The 23,019-nt window shown below is 42.3% G+C and overlaps 1 protein-coding gene across 2 annotated transcripts in view; it reads right to left on the bottom strand.

Moving 5' to 3' along the window:
* Window positions 1–23,019, bottom strand: part of LYN (LYN proto-oncogene, Src family tyrosine kinase) — a 133,070-nt gene that overhangs the window by 52,631 nt on the left and 57,420 nt on the right. Inside the window, exons 2-8 of one of the 2 annotated variants that reach the window (XM_002819091.6) lie at window positions 16,861–16,997; window positions 12,399–12,444; window positions 11,131–11,236; window positions 8,304–8,402; window positions 8,077–8,180; window positions 6,737–6,886; window positions 4,872–5,024 (exon numbers count right to left, since the gene is read on the bottom strand). In XM_002819091.6, the coding sequence (XP_002819137.1) occupies window positions 4,872–5,024; window positions 6,737–6,886; window positions 8,077–8,180; window positions 8,304–8,402; window positions 11,131–11,236; window positions 12,399–12,444; window positions 16,861–16,992 (790 nt within the window). In that variant the 5' untranslated portion in view covers window positions 16,993–16,997. The remainder of the gene's footprint in view (window positions 1–4,871; window positions 5,025–6,736; window positions 6,887–8,076; window positions 8,181–8,303; window positions 8,403–11,130; window positions 11,237–12,398; window positions 12,445–16,860; window positions 16,998–23,019) is intronic. The other variant, XM_003777252.5, reaches the window with a different exon arrangement.

The following is a 23,019-nucleotide window of genomic DNA, read 5'->3' as shown; positions in this document are numbered from 1 at the left end:
ATGTTATGTATGCATATAAAGGAATATTATTCAGCCTTAAAAAGCAAAGAAATTCTGACACATGCTACAACACAGATAAACCTTGGAGACATCATGCTAAGTGAAGTAAGCCAGAGACAAAAAGACAAATACTGTATGATTCTAATTATTTGAGGTACCTAAGGTAGTCAAATTCATAGAGACAGAAAGTAGCATGGTGGTTGCCAGAAGCTGGAGGGAGAGGGGATCAGGGAGTTGGTGTTAAAGAGTACACAGTCTCTCAGTTTTATCAGATGAAAAGAGAGTCTGGAGATTGGTTGCATAACAATGTAGATGCATTTAACACTACTGAACCGTACACCTAAACATTGCTAAAACGCAAATTTTATGTCACGTGTATTTTACCACAATTTTTAAAAACAGAATGAGCAAATCTATTCAAGTGATGTATTTTCTCAAGATTTTTACCCTGTTTCAGTCTAAATAAAAAGTAACAATTTGTATAGAACAATCAGATACTTTCCAACACTCCATTCTCTTCTCTTCTAAACTTGTTTCTCCTAGGCACCACCTGGATATATGTTAAGCAAAAGTTCTCTAAAATTAAGCTGTGTGCAGGAAAGAAGAGAAATTGGAGTATTCAGTGTATCTGGAATTAGAAGCAAGGAGGTTTTCTCAATCCCAGAAAGGACCAATGTTCTTAAGCTCCAGGTGTATAATTTTAGTGCAGACTTGCACCTTATGACAGAACAGGGGATGTAAGCAGGTCTGCTGAGGTGTGTGCTCCAGGCTGCCTAGCTCCTGACTTCCTGCTCCCAGCCTCGCCAGGCACCCCCTGGAGGACGCACTGACACCACAGCTGACAGCAGCACTTCTGATGCCAGGCATCCAGGCTGGCAGCAACTGCATATTTATTTATTTATTTTTTGAGATGGGGTCTCACTCTGTCACCCAGTTTGGTGACAGCGGCGCAATCTCAGCTCACTGCAACCTCTGCCTCCCAGGCTCAAGCGATCCTCCCACCTCAACCTCCTAAGTAGATGGAAACACAGGTGCAACACCATCATGCTCAACTAATTTTTTTTGTATTTTTGATAGAGACAGGGTTTCACCATGTTGTCCAGACTGGTCTTGAACTTCTGAGCTCAAGCGATCTACCTGCCTCGACCTCCCGAAGTGCCAGGATTACAGGTGTGAGCCACTGTGCCCTGCCAACAACTGCATCTTTAAAAACAGTGTTACTGAGAAATAATTCACTCAAGCAGTTGGATTTAAATGTACTTGGTTCACTTTACTTGTCTCTCAGGAGCAAATAGCATGCAATTTGATGCTTTATCCTGGCTTCACAGCTGAACAGGACAGGCTGGAACAAAATTCCAAGCCATCTACTGATTTAGGGTGAACCAGTACATCCTGGTTAACCTCCCTCTACATTTCTTTTCACGACAGACACATTAATTCCTTTGCCAGCAAATATCCATAGGAAAGTCTAATTGGATTATTTATGGCTCTGTTTTATGATTAAAATTGGGGAAAATGCATCAAAATATAGCTTCCAATAACTAGAATCAAAAACAAAAAAGTGACAATAATAAAAATAGGGCATATGGAGTCAGACTCTGGGAAACATCCCAGGTGCATAATCTCATTCTTCCTTTGAACAACTGATAAGATAGGAGTTTGTCCACTTCACTGATGTGGAAACTGAGGCTAGGGAAGTCAAATTAGCTTAGAAATAGTGTAGCAAGTAATTGAGTCCAGGGTTCCCAGATGCCAGAGCAGCCTGGCTCTCTCACTGCCTTGAATGATCTTGAGTAAGTTGCTTATCTGATTCTCAGTGATGTTGTTTATCAAATGATCACAGTAATGCCTCTCATTCACAGTGCTACAGCAATGAGTAAGTGAGAATGTCAATGCAAACACACTTAGAGCAGGGCCCATAGAGCCTGTACACTCTTTTCTCCCTTCCTCCTGTCTTCTCCTCCTTCTCCCCACACAAAGTCACAGTAAGTACTCAGATGGACTAAGAGCACAATTAAGTGTGATTGGGATCCTGGTTTTCCTGCCAATATTCTCAGTGAACAGACGGGGAAGCTGGGAAGAGAACGCAAAAGTCCCTGGATCTTGACGTGAGCCGGTGGGGTTGGAACAGACATATTCAAGGAGCAAGGGAGGAGGACAGAAAGGACCGGAGCTTTATAGAGAAGTGACGGCTTCTAAGAGGGAAGAGAATTCACAGATCGTGCTGAAACCATTTGGAGAAAGTTCTATTTACACAATCTTAAACAAACTTCCTACAGAGTATTTATTTACTACAAAAGGGAGTAAAAAGTTGCCATGGAGAAACTAAATTTAAATGATCCATTTAAACTTTTGGATCACTTTAAATAAAAGTGATGGTGGATTACTGTAGACAAAATCAAATAGAACATCATTAAGAATAGGACCGGCTAATACTATGCCTCCTGACAGGTGCATTGAGAACACAGCACTGCTTAGGTCCTTAGACACTCTTCACAAAACTCAGCAAGTCACGTCTGCACTTAATCGCAGGTGGTCAACGGCAATAATAACATCTATGTACGTGTACATATATAAAAGAACAAGAAAATTAGGACAATATTAACAACTGGTAAATCTATGTGAAGGGTATACAATATTCAATATACTATTCCTGCCCCATTCTGTAGATTTGGAAAAAAATAAATATAAACATCAAAGGAGGAAAAAAGAAGCCAAGTCATTTTTTTTAATGAGCATATAATAGTTTTGTTGTTCTTCAAAAAGTTCAACAGAGGCTTATCACATGCCCCAGCAATTGAACTCCTAGGTTTATACACAAGAGAAATGAAAATGTGTCCACATAATAATTTGTATGTGAACATTCATACAGCATTATTCATAACAGTCAAAAGGTAAAAACAACTGAAAGGTCCACCAACGGATAAGTAGATAAACAAACTCTGGTATAGTCATGCAATGGAATATTACTCAGCCATAAAACAAGAAAATTCTAATACATTCTACAACATGGATGAACCTTGAAAACATTATGCTAGGTGAAATAAGCCAGACACAAAAGGACAAATAAATGATTCCACTTATATGAGGTACCTAGAGCGGTTAAATTCATAGACAGGAAGAATGGTGGTTGCCAGGGGCTGAGGGGTGGGGCGAATGAAGAGTGATTGTTTATTGGGCACATTGTTTCCTTTTGGGATGATGAAAACATTTTGAAAGTAGATAGAGGTGGTGGCTGCACAATATTGTGAATGTACTAAATGCCACTGAATTGTTCGTTTTAAATGATAAATTTATGTCACATGAATTTCATGTTAATTAAAAAAAAGCACATAGAGAAATGAGGAGGAAGACAACAGAGTGTGCATGGGAAGAGACAACATTCAGAGTGAGCACTCACACCCATGAATCTGCTGAGTGGAACAGAAACTGAGGACCTGATTTGCACTGCCAACCAGTTCTGACACATGCCAATCCACATGGAGAATGTGAAGTCATGTAATTACAGTTTACCTGAATTCTGCAAATATGTGCAGAAAGACTTACAGTGCAGTGAGAATTAATGATAGGCTGGCTCAGTATGTGCCGTGTTTAAAAGACACTTCTGCTCAAGAGGGGCCAACAGGAGAACGTGAGCAAGGCTATGATCCCAGGGGCCAAGACTGTAGAGGGAAAATCTGGATGCAGAGGTGACATGCCCACGTGGCTGCAGCTTCTGTTCTGCCGGGGCTGGAGAGTATTTAAAAGCCATCTGCCCCTTCCATTTAGAAATCACATTTGCTTTCACTCAACAAAGCTGACACAGAAAAAGTGACCCAGTCAGATGTGTGTGACCTAACATGTTACTCTTTCCAGAAATAACCGCACATTCCATTAGAACCATTAAAAGAATGTTATGCTTTAGCGTTTTTGTTCTAAAAAACTCTTATCGCCAAAGAAGTTCACATTCACTATGAAAACTTTTATTTATTTATTTATTTATTTATTTATTTTGAGGCAGGGTCTCACTGTGTCACCCAGGCTGGAGTACAGGAGTGCCATCTCGGCCCACTGCAGCCTCAACCTCCTTGGTTTAAGTGATCCTCCCACCTCAGCCTCCCAAGTAGCTGGAACTACAAGCACATACCATGGCACCTGGCTAATTTATTTATTTGTAGAGACAGGGTCTGCTATGTTGCTCAGGCTGTTCTCAGCCTCCTAGGATCAAGCAATCTTCCTGCTTGACCCAAAGTGCTGGGATCCCAAAGTGCTGCAATCCCAAAGTGCTGGGATTACAGGCATGAGCCACTGTGCTCAGCCTACTATAAAAACTTTTTTTTAAAGTAGGTAGATGAAAAGAATCCCCTGGAAAAAGCCACTGCTATAATCTTGCTGCACTTCTTGCCAGCCTGAGAAGGCAATACTTAATGTTAAGAAATGATTTCTTCGTGACGTGACTTTGAGAACCTTAGAAACTTTCTTGGTGACCCTCAAATTGTAATACATTGAGGCTTTCTATTAAGCCAATGGGTTCCAGCCCTAAGATAACCTTTCCCAGAGATGGAAGCAAATTTCTTGCACTTGAACTGTGCATCCAGAGGATCTGGCGACGAAGGAATCACGAAGAAATGGGCAGATGATCAAGATAAATACCCATTACTCCCCTCCTTACAAACATTAAGAGAATTACTAAGTCGCAAGAAAGAGCAAGAACTGAAGTAAATAGATTTTGCAGGCCAGTTCTCAGCCCCTATGGGCAGAGGAAAACAAAATAAATGATGTTTCTGACACAATTTAGTGTCTGGCTCAGAAGCTGATCGAAATTGGCTTGAGCCTTTACGTCTCCTGTCACCATCTCTAGAAGGACATAGGCCCCCAAGCCACACACTTACCCATCCAGACTTCCCCAAACTGCCCAGCGCCAAGCCTTTTCACCAACTTGATGGACTCCCGGGGGATCTCCCAGGCATCTTTATCCCATGGCTTCTGTGGCTTGGGACTAATACAAGCCTTCTCCAATCTTCTGCACAAGCCATCTGCCTGCTCTAATTTGAAAGGGAAAAATGAAGGTTAAGAAATGCAATACTTTGTACTTTACCTGTGTCTATAAAGAAAAGTTTGAACTAGGAGCCTTATAGTGTCCAACCTGCCGCAGTCTGTGAACTAAAATGCATCCTTGACATAATTGTGACTTTTGAAATTTGTGGGCTTTTTTGTTTTTCTTTTTTTTGAGATGAAGTTTCGCTCTTATCGCCCAGGCTGGAGTGCAATGGGTGATCTTGGCTCACTGCAACCTCCGCCTCCTGGGTTCAAGCAATTCTTCTGCCTCAGCCTCCCATGTAACTGGGATTACAGGCGCCAACCACTATGCCCAGCTAATTTTTATATTTTTTAGTGGAAACAGAGTTTCACTGCGTTGGCCAGGCTGGTCACAAACTCCTGACCTCAAGTGATCCACCCGCCTCAGCCTCCCAAACTGCTGGATTACAGGTGTGAGCCACCACGCCCGGCCTGAAATTTATATAAGAGAAACCATTTAAAACATACTTGATTGTATTCATCAGCACTGCTAACATACATGAACAAAAACAACAAAGTCAACAGACAACCACAGGCTGACAGATTGTCACACTTAATAAAATGTGATTTCAGATTACTAAGCCCACATTAAGCTTCACAGGGCACCACAGTGGGGACTCGGTCACGTCACCACCGGACCCCAGGCCCCAGAACAGAGCCAGAGTACCACAAGCCCTCAGCATGTGCCAGATGCACACAGGAATGGGAGGGCGGAGGGAGGCAAGAATCTACAAAATCGGAAGCACGTTGCTGTCTCCATGTTTTGGGACTCAAGCAAACCTATAATGTGCATCCCCTTCGAGCAGGTCATAGAAAGGAGCCGGGGCAACAACCACTCAACTGACTCCAATCACACAGGAAAGGGACCCAGAGTCTCAGGCCCAGGCTTCTCAGGGCACTGGAGACAGGGACATTGACCTGCACTTCTAAATATTTCAGTGGTAGTGTTATATCTGTTTGACTTTACCAAGAATATACATTACTTTTACACACACATACACACACACACACACACACAGAGATCTGCAAATCTGCATTCTTATTGCAGATATTCAGATGCATTGTAAAAATATATGCAAAGATAATATATATTTTTCTCTTGGTAATTATGGAACACTGAATGTCAAACAGCATGTAGTAGGTGGGAAGGACTGGGAGAATTACTCACAAGGATCAAATCTTACTTTGTGTATTTAACTATAGATTAATTGCTTTTATTTTAGCATTTGTTTTTTGAGACAGAGTCTTGCTCTGTCACCCAGGCTGGAGTGCGGTGGCACGATCTCAGCTCACTGCAATCTCCGCCTCCTGTGTTCAAGTGATTCTCCTGCCTCAGCCTCCCGAGTAGCTGGGACTACAGGCGCGCACCACTATGCCTGGCTAATTTTTTTTTTTCTAGTAGAGATGGGGTATCACCATGTTGGCCAGGCTGGTCTCAAACTCCTGACCTCAAGTGATCCACCTGCCTTGGCCTCCCAAAGTGCTGGGATTACAGGCATGAGCCACTGTGCCTGGCCTAACTATAGATTAATTTAGAACCACTTATAGAATATGACCTGCAACTGTATCTAAGAGAAATACAATGCATAAAAAGTTTTAATATAAAAATAGTGTTTGATGTCTTATACATATCATAACAAATATATTTTGTCTTGTTGAACCTTCAATTTTTACTTACTTTGGTAATGTTTAATCATGTCGCTGATACAGGGAAAAGTGATTCGTGGAGAGATATAATAGCCCCCATTATCCAGACTTCTAATTTTGTAGTGCTTAATAACATCACCATGCACAGGGTCAAAGTCTCTGACAGATAGAGAGAAGCTTCCTATGGGGTAAAAGCGTAAGTAAATGTTTATATCTCACAAATAAGATTTGCATTATACAACAACTGCAGTACACATTTTGTGATACAAATATGCAAAATACATATATATATATGAAATTTGTATAAAATGCATAATTTTAAAAGTCCTATAAAAGTTCTACTTGACAAATGAAGCTGGCATTTTGTTTGCTGTGTAGCTTGCCAACATACCATTTTCTTTCTTCATGATAATTTTTTAAAATTATTATTTAGCTACATTTAAAATTTTTTAAGTTACTTTGATTTTCTTTTTTTTTTTTTTTTTTTTGAAACAGGTTCTTGCTCTGTCACCCAGGCTGGAGTAAAGTGGCACAATCATAGCTAACTGCAGCCTCGACCTCTTGGGCTCAAACGATCTTTCTACCCCAACCTCTAAAGTAGCTGAGACTGCGATCATGCACCACCACACCTGGCTAATTTTTAAATTTCTTATAGAAACAGGCTCTTGCTATGTTGCCCAGGCTGGTATCAAACTGCTGGGTTCAAGTGATTCTCATGTCTCGGCCTCCCAAAGCATTGGGATTACAGGCCTGAGCTACCATGCCCAGCCTAATTTTCTTTGTCTTAAAATTTCAGGATTTGGTCAAATAATAATGCAAAAGGCTCAGCAAACAACTCCTGGTAAGAACTGGCCACAATCATGTGTGCTTTCTACAGTACTTTTCTTTTCTTTTCTTTTTTTTTTTTTTTTGAGACAGTGCCTCACTCTGTCACTCAGGCTAGCTAGAGTGCAGTGGTGCAATCATGGCTCACTGCAGCCTCCCTTCCCTGGGTTCAGGTGATCTTCGTACCTCAGCCTCCGGAGTAGCTGGGACTATAGGCATGCGCTGCCAGGCCTGGCTAATTTTTGTATTTCTTGTCGAGATGGGGTCTTGCTGTGTGTCCCAGGCTGGTCTCTAACTCCTGGACTCAAGTGATCCTCTCGCCTCGGCCTCCCAAAGTGTTAGGATTACAGGTGTGAGCCACCACACTCAACTATATTACTTTTAGTAGCACAACTAATCATTGAAGTTTGTTATTTGTTATCAAACCATAAAACTTTTACTACCAGAGCATACTATATCCTTTTTTTCCCTTGAGTAGCTCTAGAATAGTTTCTAAAAATAATTTCCTAAATAGTGTTTTAAAAGAGGCCTTGAACAATTTCCTACCTTTTAATGTTTCACTTTCTCTAATAAGGAAAGCTCCAGCGCTATTCCCTGGTGCCAAAAGCTGCCTTTCTGCGTCCTTCCTGGTTATATCCTTGAAAAACCACCTGTGAAGACATTTCAACATTTCCTGCATATTATGTTCCATGGCAAGAAAAAGCTGAAGAATATTAACAAGAAATCCAATGTGGCAAACAAAGCCACCAAGATGACAACACATGAGGACTCACTCTTCTGTTTCTAAGGTGTTGAGTTTGGCCACATAGTTGCTGGGGATGAAGCCTTCTTTTTTTGTTAAAAGGGACTTTGCTTTCCACCATTCTCCATGCCTAGAATAGAAATACACATCAAAAAGAAGCTAGAAGATTACATGCTCCATGCATGTATCAAAATATCACAGATATCCCACGAATATGTATTTATGTACAGATATTATGTATCAATTAAAAAATTAAAAATAAAGAAAACATAGAGTACCACAGGACCCAGCAACTACACTCCTTGACATATACCCAAGAAAGATGAAACCATAACGTCCACACAAAAACTTGTACATGAATGTTCAAAGCATCATTATTTGTAGAAGCAAAAAGTAGAAACAACCAAAATGCCTATCAACTGATGAATGGACAAAATCTGGAATATCCATCCAGTGGAATATTACTCAGCAGTGAAAGGAACGGAGTGCTGAGAGATGCTACAACAGGGATGAACTTTGAAAACATTACGCTAAATAAAAGAAGGCAGCCACAAAGGACCACATATTGTATGATTCCATTTACGTGAAATATCCAGAATAGGTCAGTCTTCAGAGATAAAAAGTAGATTCGTGGTTTCCTAGGGCTGCAGAGAATGGGAGAATTGAGGTGACAGCTAAGGGGTACAGGGTTTCCTTGTGGGGTATTTAAAATGTTCTAAAATGGATTGTGGTGATGATTGCACAATTCTGTGACTATACTAAAAAATCACTGAATTGTAGGCTTTAAGTAGATGGATTGTATGGTATTGTGAATTCTCAATAAAGCTATTAAAAAGAGAGAGAGAGAAAGAAAAGAAGCCAGGAGTGAGGGTTTTGAATGTTCACAACACAAAGAAAGAATAAATGTTCCAGATGATGGATATGCTAATTACGCTGATTTGATCCATACACACTGCATACATGTATCAAAATATCACTCTGTATCCCATGACTGCATATAATTATTCCATGTCAACTAAAAATAAAAGGAAAAAAGTGTTTATATCCAAGACTCAACAGCTACAATAGCAATTGTCTCAAGATGTTTGTTTAGGATGGTGAAGGCGGGTGGAGAACATCTCTGGAACCCCAGAATCCAGTGGGAAAATTCACTCTTCGTGATGGAATTAAAATATGTTTAGAGACAAAAGCAAATGAAAACAGCCTTACAACTAAAGCATGCATCACTGTGATCAGGGGTGCACAAAGAAGAGTTGGTACAAATGGCTCCCATCTCACAGAAACAAAAGGTTTGTAACTTGCCCCAGGATAGCTAAGAAATGCTTTCAAATCCTTATAGAAATGAGAGTCAAGGGAATACTGGTCCATAGTTCATGCATTATAAACTCCTTTGTTCAAACATCTAGTTATCATAGAGATGGACACCATGAAAAGAAGAAAACCATAAGACAATTCCAAGCAAGTGAGCTCCATCACCATGCTCGAGTCCTCAGCAGAAAGGCAGGCATGGAGCCAGGAGGAGGCAAGGATGAGCACCGGAAGAAGCAAGCAGGTAAGCTGGTAACAGGGGAAGGAATGGGTCCCTTTGAGCCTTAACTGCATTCCTCTATAAATTCCACACACAGACAGGATCCTTCTCTGTAAGGCACGAAGGCAACTAGAACTAATACTAAGCTCTGCCTCCTCTTTGCTTATGTTATGTTTAAACACATGCATCATGCTCACATCAACCCCATGATCTAGGTACTGTCATTCCCATTTTATAAGTAAAGAAACCAAGGTATAAAGTTTAAGGGTCTTGTCAAGGTCATACAGCTATCAAGTGGCAGGGCCAGGATCAGGCTTAAGTTCCTGTTCAACCCATAAGCAACATTGCTCTCAATCACGGAACACCTTGTCCTTAATAAGGGAGTCTCCCCCTCAAACCCTATTTGGCAGGTCACAGTGACATTTAATGCAAGATTAGTAAGAAAAGCAAGCTAGAATTAAAGCAACTGGAGTTTCTTATTCTAAGCACTGTCCTGCATGCCTATGGTCTGACACTGCCACATGTCTGAGTCAGCAAGAGGGGGTTGAGGAGATGACGACACTCAGGCGTCCTCACAAAAGCATGGCAGCTGCTGAGTTGAGAATTTTCCAACACAGCTGCTGTAGCTCAGTACCCTTAGAACTCAAACTAGGCTGGGCCCATGAACCCAGTCTAAACATGAGTAATATAACAAAAGAAAAGTGACATTTCAAGTATCATGCATGGGCCACACAGACCCAAATTTCTTAAGGTGGCAAGAGTGGATAAAGAAAGAAACCAGGCTGGGTGTGGTTGCTCACACCTGTAATCCCAGCACTTTGGAAGGCCGAGGCAGGAGAACTGCTTGACAGCAGGAGTTCAAGACCAGCCTGGGCAACATAACAAGATCCCATCTCTACAAAAATTTTAAAAATTAGCCAGGCATGGTGGCACATGCCTGTAGTCCTAGCTTCTCAGGAGGCTGAGGTGAGAGGATTGCTTTAGCCTAGGAGTTCAAGGCTGCAGTGAGCTATGATCATGCCATTGCATTCTAGCCTGGATGACAGAGAGAGATCCCATCTCAAAAAAAAAATTGTTTTAAAGAAAAACCACTGTCTGTCTTCAAGGGGAAAAACCCCTGCAGTGTGCTCACAGACGGACTTAAAAGGAAAATCCCTTTGGCTCTATTCCTTCCACTGCCCACTCCCTGTGGGTAGCAAGGAGGCCTCATGCCCATTACAAGAAAGGGGCCGGACTATGGCTGTAGCACCAGAAGCAAGACAAGGGGACAGCCTGCAGGGCTCAGTGGCCCGAGGAAACGAGCAGCTGTGGGGTGCTTGAGAGCACTTACTCCTCCAGGACTTTCATCTTCTCTCCTTTCTTGAAAGACAAGTCATCCGGGTGGATGCCATCATAGGGGTACAAGGCTACCACAATGTCTCCTTGTTCTTCTGGATCTAAAGATGAACACAAGAGAACACCTGTAAGAATCCATCAGCAGAAGCATTTTAACAAACCTCATGGGGCACAAAGGATGACAGGAAGCACTAAGAGGGGGCGACTGGAAGAAGGACATGTGCTTCCTGCCTAGTGGGCTCAGGGTCTGCACGGCCCACAGAGAGTACCTTGCTGTATACACTGTGTCCAGTATTTGTTATTGCAAATCACTTAAATCTAAAACTATAAATACAACTCTATATTTAAGAAATTATACACCCATGTTCACAGCAGGATTATTCAAAATAGCCAAGATGTGGAAATAATGCAAACGTCTATTGATGGAGGAATGGATAAACATCATGCAGCATTTTGGTTTTTTTCTTCTGAGACGGAGTCTCGCTCTTTTTGCCCAGGCTGGAGTGCAATGGTGCAATCTCAGCTCACAGCAACCTCTACCTCCTGGGTTCAAGCTATTCTCCTGCCTCAGCCTCCCCAGTAGCTGGGATTACAGGTGCCCACCACCACGCCTGGCTAATTTTTTGTGTTTTTAGTAGAGACGGGGTTTCACCATGTTGACCAGGCTGGTCTCGAACTCCTGACCACAGGTGATCTACCTACCTCGGCCTCCCAAAATGCTGGGATTACAGGTGTGAGCCACTGCACCCAGCCAGGGCATATACTTACAAGGAAATATTATTCACTCTTAAAAGGAAATAAATTCTAACACTTTCTACAGCATGGATGAACCTTGAGGACATCACGCTAAGTGAAATAATCCAAACACAAAAGGACAATTACTGTATGATTTCACTTCTAGGAGGTACCTAAGAGTAGAGAAATTCATAAAGACAGAAAGAGCGGAGGTTGCCAGCGGCTGGGGGAGGAGGCAATGGGGACTTATTGTTTAACGGGTATGGAGTTTGAGAAGATGGGGACTTATTGTTTAATAGGTATGGAGTTTGAGAAGATGTGTTCTGGAGATGGCGGGTGGTATTGGTTGTACAACAATGTGAATGTACCTAATGCCGCTGAAATGTATACTTAAAAATAGTTAAGAGGGTAAATTTTTTATGTTATATATGTCCCACAATAAAAAAAAAAAACATTTAGGACAATCACTTTATAGAAGCTCTAATAGTAAAGAAAAAAAATTTCAACTATGTTGCTATGAAAACATACCTTTAGTTTGAAACCTCTGTCCAGGTAAAAGCTGAGATTCTGGAACCTACGAGAGAATATTTGTTAGAAAAAAAAATTCTGTTTAGCTTTTCTTACTCACATTCATGTTGTATATGATTTTTGTAACAGTAGCAGATGCTGTTAGGATGGGTTCATTTATTAAGTTAGAAAGAACAGGAGCACATAGGGAAAAACCTGTAGAGGTGTGTCCTGCCCTGCTCAGCCAGTGACAGGGGTCTTTATTACTTGCTGTGGGTGGCAGGAAGGGAGCGAGGTTCTGGGCAGGGGCTGCTAGGTGCTCACCTCATCCTAGCTCCTCCTCTTATTTGGTGACAGAACCCTAATATCATTTGGGGTGGCAGTTTGCCCAGCTCAATGAATGTGCTTCCAAATTCTCTAGCCCAGGGCAGAGGGCAGAAGGAGTTTTGGTCTGCAGATCGGTTGTGCAGGGCTTTGCTGTCAGCTCCCCTTTTCCCTTGCCTCTTTTTCTCTCTCCCTAGAAACAAGTGAAGGCTGGAGTCTTCACATAGAAAGCAAATACCAGGGGCAGCAGGATGGAGACGGAAGTGGCATGACCCTGGTGATTTTGTGGAGGTGCCGTCCCAGCCCGGGACTGCCCATCTGAGGCTTCCCCAGTTGTATAAAATTGCATGGTCAGGGCTCTGTCCCTGGAGGCTGACTGACAGCAAGTCCCATCCCATCCAGGCTTTCTTGCGCTGACCCTGACTCCATCACAGGAACAGATAGCATCCCCTGTTATTTCAGTGGGGGGTGAGTTATTGGGAAGGATTTGGTGGCACAAAAGGCCACCTCAATTACCTTTAAAATCAAATTCCTTTTCTCACAGTGCCACGTGAGGCTGTGTGAGGCCTCTCGGCCTCTTGTAAGATAGATGCTGTCAGAGGCCTATACCACAAGCCATGTAACTTTTCTGTTTCTCTTTGATTAAAGTGGCTTCATAGAATGGGACCAAAACAGTTTGGACTGAAATTTAAATTTCTGATGAAAGCCCATAAAATCTCCAATTCAGTGAGACAGGAAAAATTACTACATTGTGGTACCAGAAAAACCCATGGCTGCATACTATCCTTCAAATGTTTATGTCAGGAAGTTTTATGTTGATTTTTTAGTCATTCAGATTTGCATAATTGGGATATATGATCTATTTTATGTGATTTAGAGGAAATAACTAGAAGACTAGAAACTAATTACATCATTTTAAAAGCAGCAAGCTGATTTTTCAAATATCAAAAAGCCCTTAACTTACAAACATTTTAATATGCTTTTTATAAGACCAAAACACATATACACATATTGTTTTGCGTATATGTGTTTTGCTCTAGATTTTTCCTTAAAATGGCTTTTTCTAGAATGTTGTTGAATTTGCATCAACCCTACCTCACCTTCTCATCAAATTCCCCTTTTAATCAATTCATAGCGTGCATTTTGGCATATCTGGCCAGGGCTGAGAGTGTTGGTTATGGCCATGGAATAAGGCCAAGCTAACTGGCTCATGAGTTGAGGGCATCTGTGACCACAGAAGGGGCAAAAAATGGTATACAGGAGGGAATTGAAAGACTTCAAGAGCGTTTACTACTTCTGCTTTCTAACTTGATTTTTAATCCCCTTTACTTTGAACAAGAGGAAAAAGTGGTGCGTGGGTTTGCACACTATTCTCCTTGACTTTTCTGAATAAAGGACATCTTTGTTCATCATTTAAAAACAAAAAACAGGCTGGGTGTGGTGGCTCACGCCTGTATTCCCAACACTTTGAGAGGCCAAGGTGGGTGAATCACTTGAGGTCAGGAGTTCAAGACCAGCCTGGCCAACATGGCAAAACCCCGTCTCTACTAAAAATACAAAAATTAGCCAGGCATGGTGGTGCATGCCTGTAATCCCAGCTACTCGGGAGGCTGAGGCAGGAGAATCGCTTGAACTCAGGAGGAGGAGGTTGCAGTGAGCTGAGATGGTGCCATTGCACTCCAGCCTGGGCAACAAGAGCAAATCTCCACCTCAAAATAAATAAATGAATAAATAAATGCAAAACGAAAAAACTTGTGTTTTAAAACATACAAAATCTATAGCATATGGTATGAGAAAAATCAGATCTTTTTTGAGAACTCTGATGTCTATAAGAAGACTATTTGTGACTAATTTCTCTTATTTTATTTTCTATTAATCATATTTATATATTATATGGTTCTATATCTGTATATACTTATGTAATGTTTTTTCACTGCCTGTAATAGGTTTTTAAATTTTATATTTATAATCACACAATTTATTAAATCTATTAATATTCTTATACATTTTAAGTACATATATTTTCTATATATAAAATTACAATGTTAATTTATCAAGAAACATCATGTATGACAACTTAATAGCATGATATATCCACTCTTTATCTCCACTTCCTTTTTTTTTGGAGACTCTCGCTCTGTAGCCCAGGCTAGAGTGCAGTGGCATGATCTCGGCTCACTGCAACCTCTCCCTCCCGGGTCCTGGTTCAAACAATTCTCCTGCCTCAGCCTCCCGAGTAGCTGGGTTTACAGGCATGCGCCACCATGCCCAGCTAATTTTTGTATTTTTAGTAGAGATGGGGTTTCACCATGTTGGCCAGGCTGGTCTTGAACTCCTGACCTCAGGTGATCCACCTGCCTTGGCCTCCCAAAGTGCTGGGATTACAGGCATGAGCCACCATGCCTGGCCTATCTCCACTTCTTAAGACCAATGTTGATTTCTTCATCTCAATGATGACACGTGACTTTGATACATGGCAGATATTTCCTACCTTCAGGATAATGGGGACACATTGAGGGAAGGGCAGGCAGAAAGGCTTGATAATGGGAATACATTTCTAAAACACCCGAGCATTTAAAAACATGTCAGACTAGAGAAACTATAAAAATGCCTTTTTTTTTTTTTTTTTGAGACAGATTCTCGCTCTGTCACCCAGGCTGGAGTGCAGTAGCGCAATCTTGGCTCACTGCAACCTCCACCTTCTGGGTTCAAGCAATTCTTCTTCCTCAGCCTCCCGAGTAGCTGGGACTACAGGCACGCACCACCATACCTGGCTAATTTTTGTACTTTTAATAGAACCGAGGTTTCGCCATGTTGGCCAGGCTGGTCTCAAACTCCTGACCTCGTGACCTCCCAAAGTACAGGCATGAACCACCATGCCCAGCCTGAAAATTCTTAATAATGGCATTTGGGCTAATCTGGAATAAGCTGTTTCCAGCTTAAATGCTGCAGAATTCCATAGAAAGCAGGCTATGGGCAATATACATGTATAGAGTGAGAGAATACACATACGCAAAGGATATAAGCTCTGAAATGAAGTAGATTTCAGGTTATAATTGTTCAAAGCTCTGTTCTTCCTTTCCATAAAATGTGATGTCAGTTCTTTTTTTGCCAAGTATTTCCGAAATACACCAAATAGCACATCACTCATAAAATATTTCTAGTCCAGCTATTTCTCTAAGGTTAGGGGACAGAATTAGAGGTGTTTTTCCTTAATATTTTAATTCACTAAAATAACAGATGACAACTTCAGGATCTGTACTATTTTGAATTAATTGAAGAAATGACAGGACAGGATAAAGTATGATACAACAAAAGACACATTAGCACCTATTTTAGTTTCTGACTTGCATCCCACGTTTCCTTTTGCTTCTAAACCACTGAGCTAATCTCACTACATCTTTTTTTTTTTTTTTTGAGACAGAGTCTTTTTCTGTCACCCAGGCTGGAGTGCAGTGGTGCGATCTTGGCTCACTGCAACCTCTGCCTCCCAGGTTCAAGCAATTCTCCTGTCTCAGCCTCCCGAGTAGCTGGGATTACAGGCGCCCGCCACCGTGCCCAGCTAATTTTTGTAACTTTAGTAGAGACGGGGTTTCACTGTGTTGGCCAGGCTGGTCTCGAACTCCTGACCTAGTGATCCACCCGCCTCAGCCTCCCAAAGTGCTGGGATTACAAGCGTGAGCCACCGTGCCCGGCCTCTCACTACTATCTTGAGTCACACAAGCCTATATATATATATATGTGTGTGTGTGTGTATATATATATATATACACGTATATATATATATACTATATATACGTGTATATATATATACTTATATATATATATACGTGTGTATAGTATATATATATATACACTATATATATACACACATACATATATATAGTGGGGTCTTTGCACCAGTAATATGAAAGATGGCTTTCTTCACACAAAAGAATGTGACCAAAGGCCCTTTTAATTGCACAATGAGTGGCCTAGTTATCCCTAAAATGTTTATACATTCTTCAAAGGATTAAGTTACAAAGCATATCAAAAATTATTTGAGGACCAAGTAATCAATGGAATTTTTTTGAATGCACATATTACAGATTGGTGTTTAAATTATGTAGCCATGCTTTGATCTTGCTGTGGGAATTCTCCCCTGAGACTATCTACTTACTGGCCTTTGCTGTTTATTGGACGTTGGATCTCTCACATAAATAGTTCTTTCAGTATTACGTACTGGTTGAGTCTTCAAATCTACTCCATCGTCATTCAAGCTGTCTTTCCCTTTTGATTTTATACATCCCATATTTCCTGTTGAAACATAAAAGCAATGACATTGTTTTACCATTCCAGAACTGCTTCAAGCCATCAAAATCTCTCCAGTAAAAAAGAGTAGAAAAAATATACTTTTATTCTTTATCATATATAGATTAATAAACTCAAATGTGAATACTGTTCCCAAATAGGTTTGCCTGTCCATTCATTCACTCAACAAATATTTATTGAGCACTAATTTTCCATCACCCAGACAAAATCCAGCTCTAACTCTGCTCGTATTCTTGTGCAAAGATGTGTAAAGACTCGACGACAGAGGACCCACAGGATCTAAGAAAGGACATGTAACTCAGGCAAGAGGAAAAGGAGGTGGTCAGGGAAAGCTTCCTAAAGGAAATGCTCTGTGAGTTGAAATGGGAGGGATGGCAGCCAGGTTGCAAAGTCAGCAAAGAGATTCCAGGAAGAAGAAACTTCACATGCAACCACCATGAGCTCAAGATAACATGGCCCCTTCAGAGAGCTAGATCAACCTAATCTCTTCAGAAAATGAACTCTATCTACAACACTAAACACTGCAGTCAAGGAGCAGGTAGGGAAGGTCAGGAGTCAGGGCCAGAGAGGGAGGCCCATGCTGGATGTGATGCTGAGTAGTTGATTTTTTACCCTGAAGACAAGTGACACATCCAATCTGCAGTGTGCAAGGTGGAGTGGGGTGGGGGGCCTTGAGACTTCAACGGCAGGTGATGAAGAGCTAGAATCTACAGAACCTGGCTCCAGTTAAACATAGCTGGGGGCCTAGGAAGATGGCCTGGCTTTCATCAAGACTGGAAATGAATTGAGGAAACACACTTATGGGAGAGAAGATACTCATGAAAACATTCAGATCAAATCCAGTAGGGCTACCCAGTAAGCTACCTGAGTCAGGAAACCAGGAGTACTAGCTCAGGTAAAAGCAAAATAATGGCCTCCGCAAGCCATGCTAGGACGGTGGAGGAAAGCCACCGTGGCAAGAAGGGGGCTGGTGCCTGACCAGGGCAGAACAACACACGGTGCACATCTAAACATGAACTCTGTCATCCAGCGATTCCATTAACGCAGGACGGCTGAGCACTACACACACACACTGGGGACTGCAAAGGTGATTTTGAACATTTGAATCAGACACAGTTCTTGTCTTACAGTATTGGGTAAAATCTATGCATTAAAAACAAAACAGCCGGGCGCGGTGGCTCATGCCTGTAATCCCAGCACTTTGTGAGGCCAAGGAAGGCGGATCACGAGGTCAAGAGATGGAGACCATCCTGGCCAACATGGTGAAACCCCATCTGTACTAAATATACAAAAATTAGCTGGGCGTGGTGGCACACGCCTGTAGTCCCAGCTACTCGGGAGGCTGAGGCAGGAGAATCGCTTGAACCCGCGACGGGGAGGTTGCAGTGAGCCAAGATCGCGCCACTGCACTCCTGCCTGGGCGACAGCGCAAGACTCCGTCTCAAAAATAAACAAATAAATAATAAAAAAATAAAATCTCATAAACTTCATTAGAAGGTGGTTCTCACCGAATAGATTCTCTGGACACTGTCCGGGAAACTCTTCTGGGGCACAGTGGGAGCATGGCGCTCCCCATGTGATGTGTAATTCTGAAGCACTGCCAAATCTGGTGCCTAGGGCTTAGAGTTAAGTCTAGAGGAAGGAGAGATGACAGGAGTTTGGGGAAGGGGGAGAGGTGGTGTGATTAGGCAATACCTCGTGGGGGAGGAATTGTACTAAGAAACCTCAAGAGCTCTTCTGGGAACTCGGCCCTCTCCTGCATCGCTGCCACGCGTCCAGGCCTGCGTTTTTTCCTGCAGGCTTCCAGTTGGTCTAGGAACTTCGACTTGTTTATCATTTCATTACTTGAGGTATGAAGCCTCTAAAGAGCAGCCACACCTCTTTCTGAAACTAGCGAGCTGCAGTTCCCAAAATAAAGGGGAAGCAAGTACTTCTTTGATTCAAAACAGCACATTTTTCTATACGCTAAGGTTTCTGAAATGGCCATGGGTTTAGAGTTGATCTCTAAGTAAGCATGGGAGTTCTTTTTTCACCAGTCTCATCCCTCCCACGCCCCGTCACCCTCCCGAAAAAGCGGTGTTTAACTCATCATCCCTTAAAATCGTGCTTTACAAATGGGCAAATACGTTAATAGCAGCACGAGGACCCTGCGCACACCGCGAGCTCCGGGGCAGGAGCCGTGCATGGGTGCAGCCAACCCACAGCGCACCGGGCTGCTCGATCCAGCTCCCTCCCAGCACGGGCCCAGCCCTGACTGAGCCGCGCCACAACGAGGGCACAGGGAATCCACTGTCCCCACCCCACCGCGTTCCTGCAGTTCCCCTGCCCTCACTGCTCGCTCCAGCGTTCCCTCACTCCATCTCTCTCTCTCTCCCTCTCCCTCTCTCTCTCTCTCTCTTTCTCAGATCCTACAGAAATGTTATCGCCCCAGACAGGTCTGCACTAATTCTCACTCTTGTCTGGTTTACCACCCACGTTCCATCATGTATCAGTTTATTTAGGGTCAGCTCCCTAAGCTAGCATCTAAGCTGACTGGGACAGCTTCCCTCTACTTTGCTCAGTGCAGTACCCCCAGCGCCTAAAACAGCTCCACGCAGGCGCTCAAAGAGTAAGAATGAACGCACTTTGGGAGGCTGAGGTGGGCGGATCGCGAGGTCAGGAGTTCGGGACCAGCCTGGCCAACATGGTGAAACCCCGTCTCTACTAAAAATACAAAAAATTAGCCGGCGTGGTGATGGTCGCCCGTAGTCCCAGCTACTCAGGAGGCTGAGGCAGGAGAATCACTTGAACCCAGGAGGCAGAGGTTGCAGCGAGCAGAGATCACACCACTGCACTCCAGCCTGGGTGACAGAGTGAGACTCGGTCTAAAAAAAAAAAAGAACACATGGAGCAGCTGTGGCTGGTGGGCTTGGGACTCCCAGGTGCCCATCAACACCCCTCCTGATGAAGGTGAGAGAGGAGGAGGAAGGGAGGCAAAACCCACCTGGGTCTGTTGTTCTAAAACAGACAGAAACCTCTAAAATAACTTCCAGTTTATGGGAAATACAGGGAAGAGAGGAATAAGATAATCAGAAAAACCCACAATATGCCATTTTCTAAAGAAAACTTGCCTGGATACTCTAGCTAAAGGGAAGGGATGGAACCATTCCATATCAGAGAAGACCCAAGAGACAATGTACCAACCTTGATGGAATCTTGGGGGCCTGGGCGGGGGACACACAGCTGTGATATGTGACAACTGGAGAAGCTGAAATTGACTTACACATGAGATTATGATATCAGGGAACTGTTGTTGTGTTTTGTAAGTGCAATATGATGGTATTGTAGTTATTCAGGAGAACATCCAGTGTGCATCAGATGTTGAGATCTTTATTTCTGAGCAGAAACTCTGTAGGAAGTGTTGGGGGGAGAGTGAGCTACTGTAAGGAAATCCATCCCCGAGCCTCTAAAGGGGACAGAGGAAAAGATGGAGGCAATTGTCCAAGGGCAGTGGTCTTGGGAAAAGGAAGGACGGAAACAAAAAGCAGGTGGATGTGGGTGGGGTGGTGACATCCAAGACAGGAAGATCGACAGATGGCCATTTATTTATGCTTATTTTCTTCCCGCCATTGTCATGGATAATTTAACATCGAATGTATGCACTGTAAATTAAAAAAATTAAAGCCATGTGGAGAATTAGCATAGCCTCACTGCTCAGGCAGAGCTGATCTCTGCTCACAAAGTGTTTGGGGTCCCCCATTCAGACACCCTCCCACCAGAAACCTCAAGAGAGGTCCTCCATGTGACATGGGGATGAGCAACCCAAACTCAGAACAGGTCTTGCAATTCCTTATGCTGTATGAAAGTACCAGAAATGTAGAAAACACAATATACTCCTGACAAAAACTGAGAGTGGTTACATGTTCCAAGTGGTATGAGCTACACTTTACAATGATTTCCACCTTAGTATTCTTCTATTACACATTTATAATTTATTGAGCATCTCATTTAATCCTTGAAGAAACCATATGGCCAGATGACTTTACAGAGGAGAAAACTGAGGCTCAGAAAGATTAAGAGACTTGCGCACAGCATAGCTGGGAGGGGTGGGGCTAGGACTCACTCACACAGGAGTGCGCTCTCAAGTCTAAGTCAGAAGCTAAGTCTACAGCCTGGGCTCTTACCACTTTGCCATACAATGGCTATTTTGAAATGCATGTTTCATCTATTTATTAACAATGCCAAACAAAGAGATTATTTTTATAGGCTACCTCTTTCTCAGAGAAAAAAGCTTTAAAATGTTTTACCACAAAAGAGTCAATAATGAAGTTAACAAAATAAAACCAGAAAACCAGAGCCAAGGCAATGAGAAAAATGCGAATGTGGTAACATTGTAGGGAACAGGTCTGCTGTAACTGACCTGCACATTTGCCCTGGGTTTTCTGGCAGGAAGGGCCAGGGACGTCATGAGTCACAGCAGGAGAGAGGAAGCAGACCAGGTTCCTGATGGGAATGTGTGTCCCCAGCAGGAATTCCAAGTTTGCTTATAATGCACTTTATATCAAGTGCTGTGGATGATGTAGTCAGCAGTACCTTCAAAACCATTTTTAAATAAAGACATACTTTATGCGTAGAGAATTTGGTTAAAACAAGATAGTAACTGAGGCTTTGACAAGCAAATACAACTCTAGTCTGTTCATTGCAAAAGTTTTACAATATGGTCTAAAGAGACACAAATGGCCAGGCAGCCTTTTGATTACAAAGCAACATCCACTGACCCATCCAGAAAATGTGAGGCTGGAGATTTCTCTTTCTAAAAAGTCTTTCTTTCATTGGAACGAATATCCATTAGGGGTGGTTCATCCTCATTCAAGAGCCTCAGAATATTAGAAGAGTGATTTTAATCCCTTTTATTTTATTCCCAGACTCTGGGATAATTTTTTGGTTTTTAAAAATCACTCTTACCTTGGCCAGGTGTGGTGGCTCACAACTGTAATCCCAGAACTTTGGGAGGCTGAGGCGGGTGGATCATCTGAGGTCAGGGGTTCGAGACTGGCCTGGCCAACATGATGAAACTCTATCTCTACTAAAAAACACAAAAATTAGCCGGGCGTGGTGGCACCCGCCTGTAGTCCCAGCTTCTCAGGAGCCTGAGGCAGGAGAATCCCTTGAGCCTGGGAGGCAGAGGTTGCAGTAAGCCAAGATTGTGCCACTGCACTCCAGCCTGGTGACAGAGCAAGACTCCATCAAAAAAACAAAACAAAACAAAACAAAACTCACTCTTACCAGAGGCAGTAGGGTTTTGGTTTCATAAAATCTAGCAATGCCTTACCATTATCCAGCTGTTCAACAAAAAAGCAATCTTGCATTGGAATTCCACTTCTCAAAATCTGTTCTTTAAATACACTGCACAGGGGCACAAGGATGTTCCCACTAGCATGACTTATAGTAGAGACAATCTAGATGCCCTCATTAGGGGTTAGTTCTTTAAGTTAGAACAAAGTGACCCATTATGAGTGGGTTAAAAAGAGAGATTTGTATATTTGGACATTCTTAATCAAACAATCAAGAATTGCTGATTGAAAAAATTATATATACATATTTAAATTAGGCTGATGCAAAAGTAATTGTGGTTTTTGCCAATTACTTTTGCACCAACCTAATATATGTACACAATCCATATGTATGTATATATATTTAATGTCCACAGGAAAAAAATCTAAGAGGACATCCACCACCTTGTTGGTTAGGTTCTAAAGTCCACTTGTGAGGTAAAAGATCCTGTATAGAAATTTTCTATTGAAATTCCTAAAGAAGACACTATACAATTCACAAAATATTCTGAAGTAAGGACTATGGAGTTGGATTGCTGAATTCAACTGCTGGGTCTATTGCCTGACTTTGCAATATCAACTGGTCACCCACCTAAAGCAAACAGAGTAGCTATAAATGTCTATGAGGGTCAGAGACAAAAGATGTGGGGGTAGAAAAGGGATAAACACGTATGTGCCTACTTTATCCCTGGTAC

This window comes from Pongo abelii, chromosome 7, assembly GCF_028885655.2.
Source record: "Pongo abelii isolate AG06213 chromosome 7, NHGRI_mPonAbe1-v2.0_pri, whole genome shotgun sequence".
NCBI lineage: Eukaryota > Metazoa > Chordata > Mammalia > Primates > Hominidae > Pongo > Pongo abelii.
The sequence above is the reverse complement of the archived record's forward strand: the minus strand, read 5'-3'. Positions and strand labels throughout refer to the sequence as shown.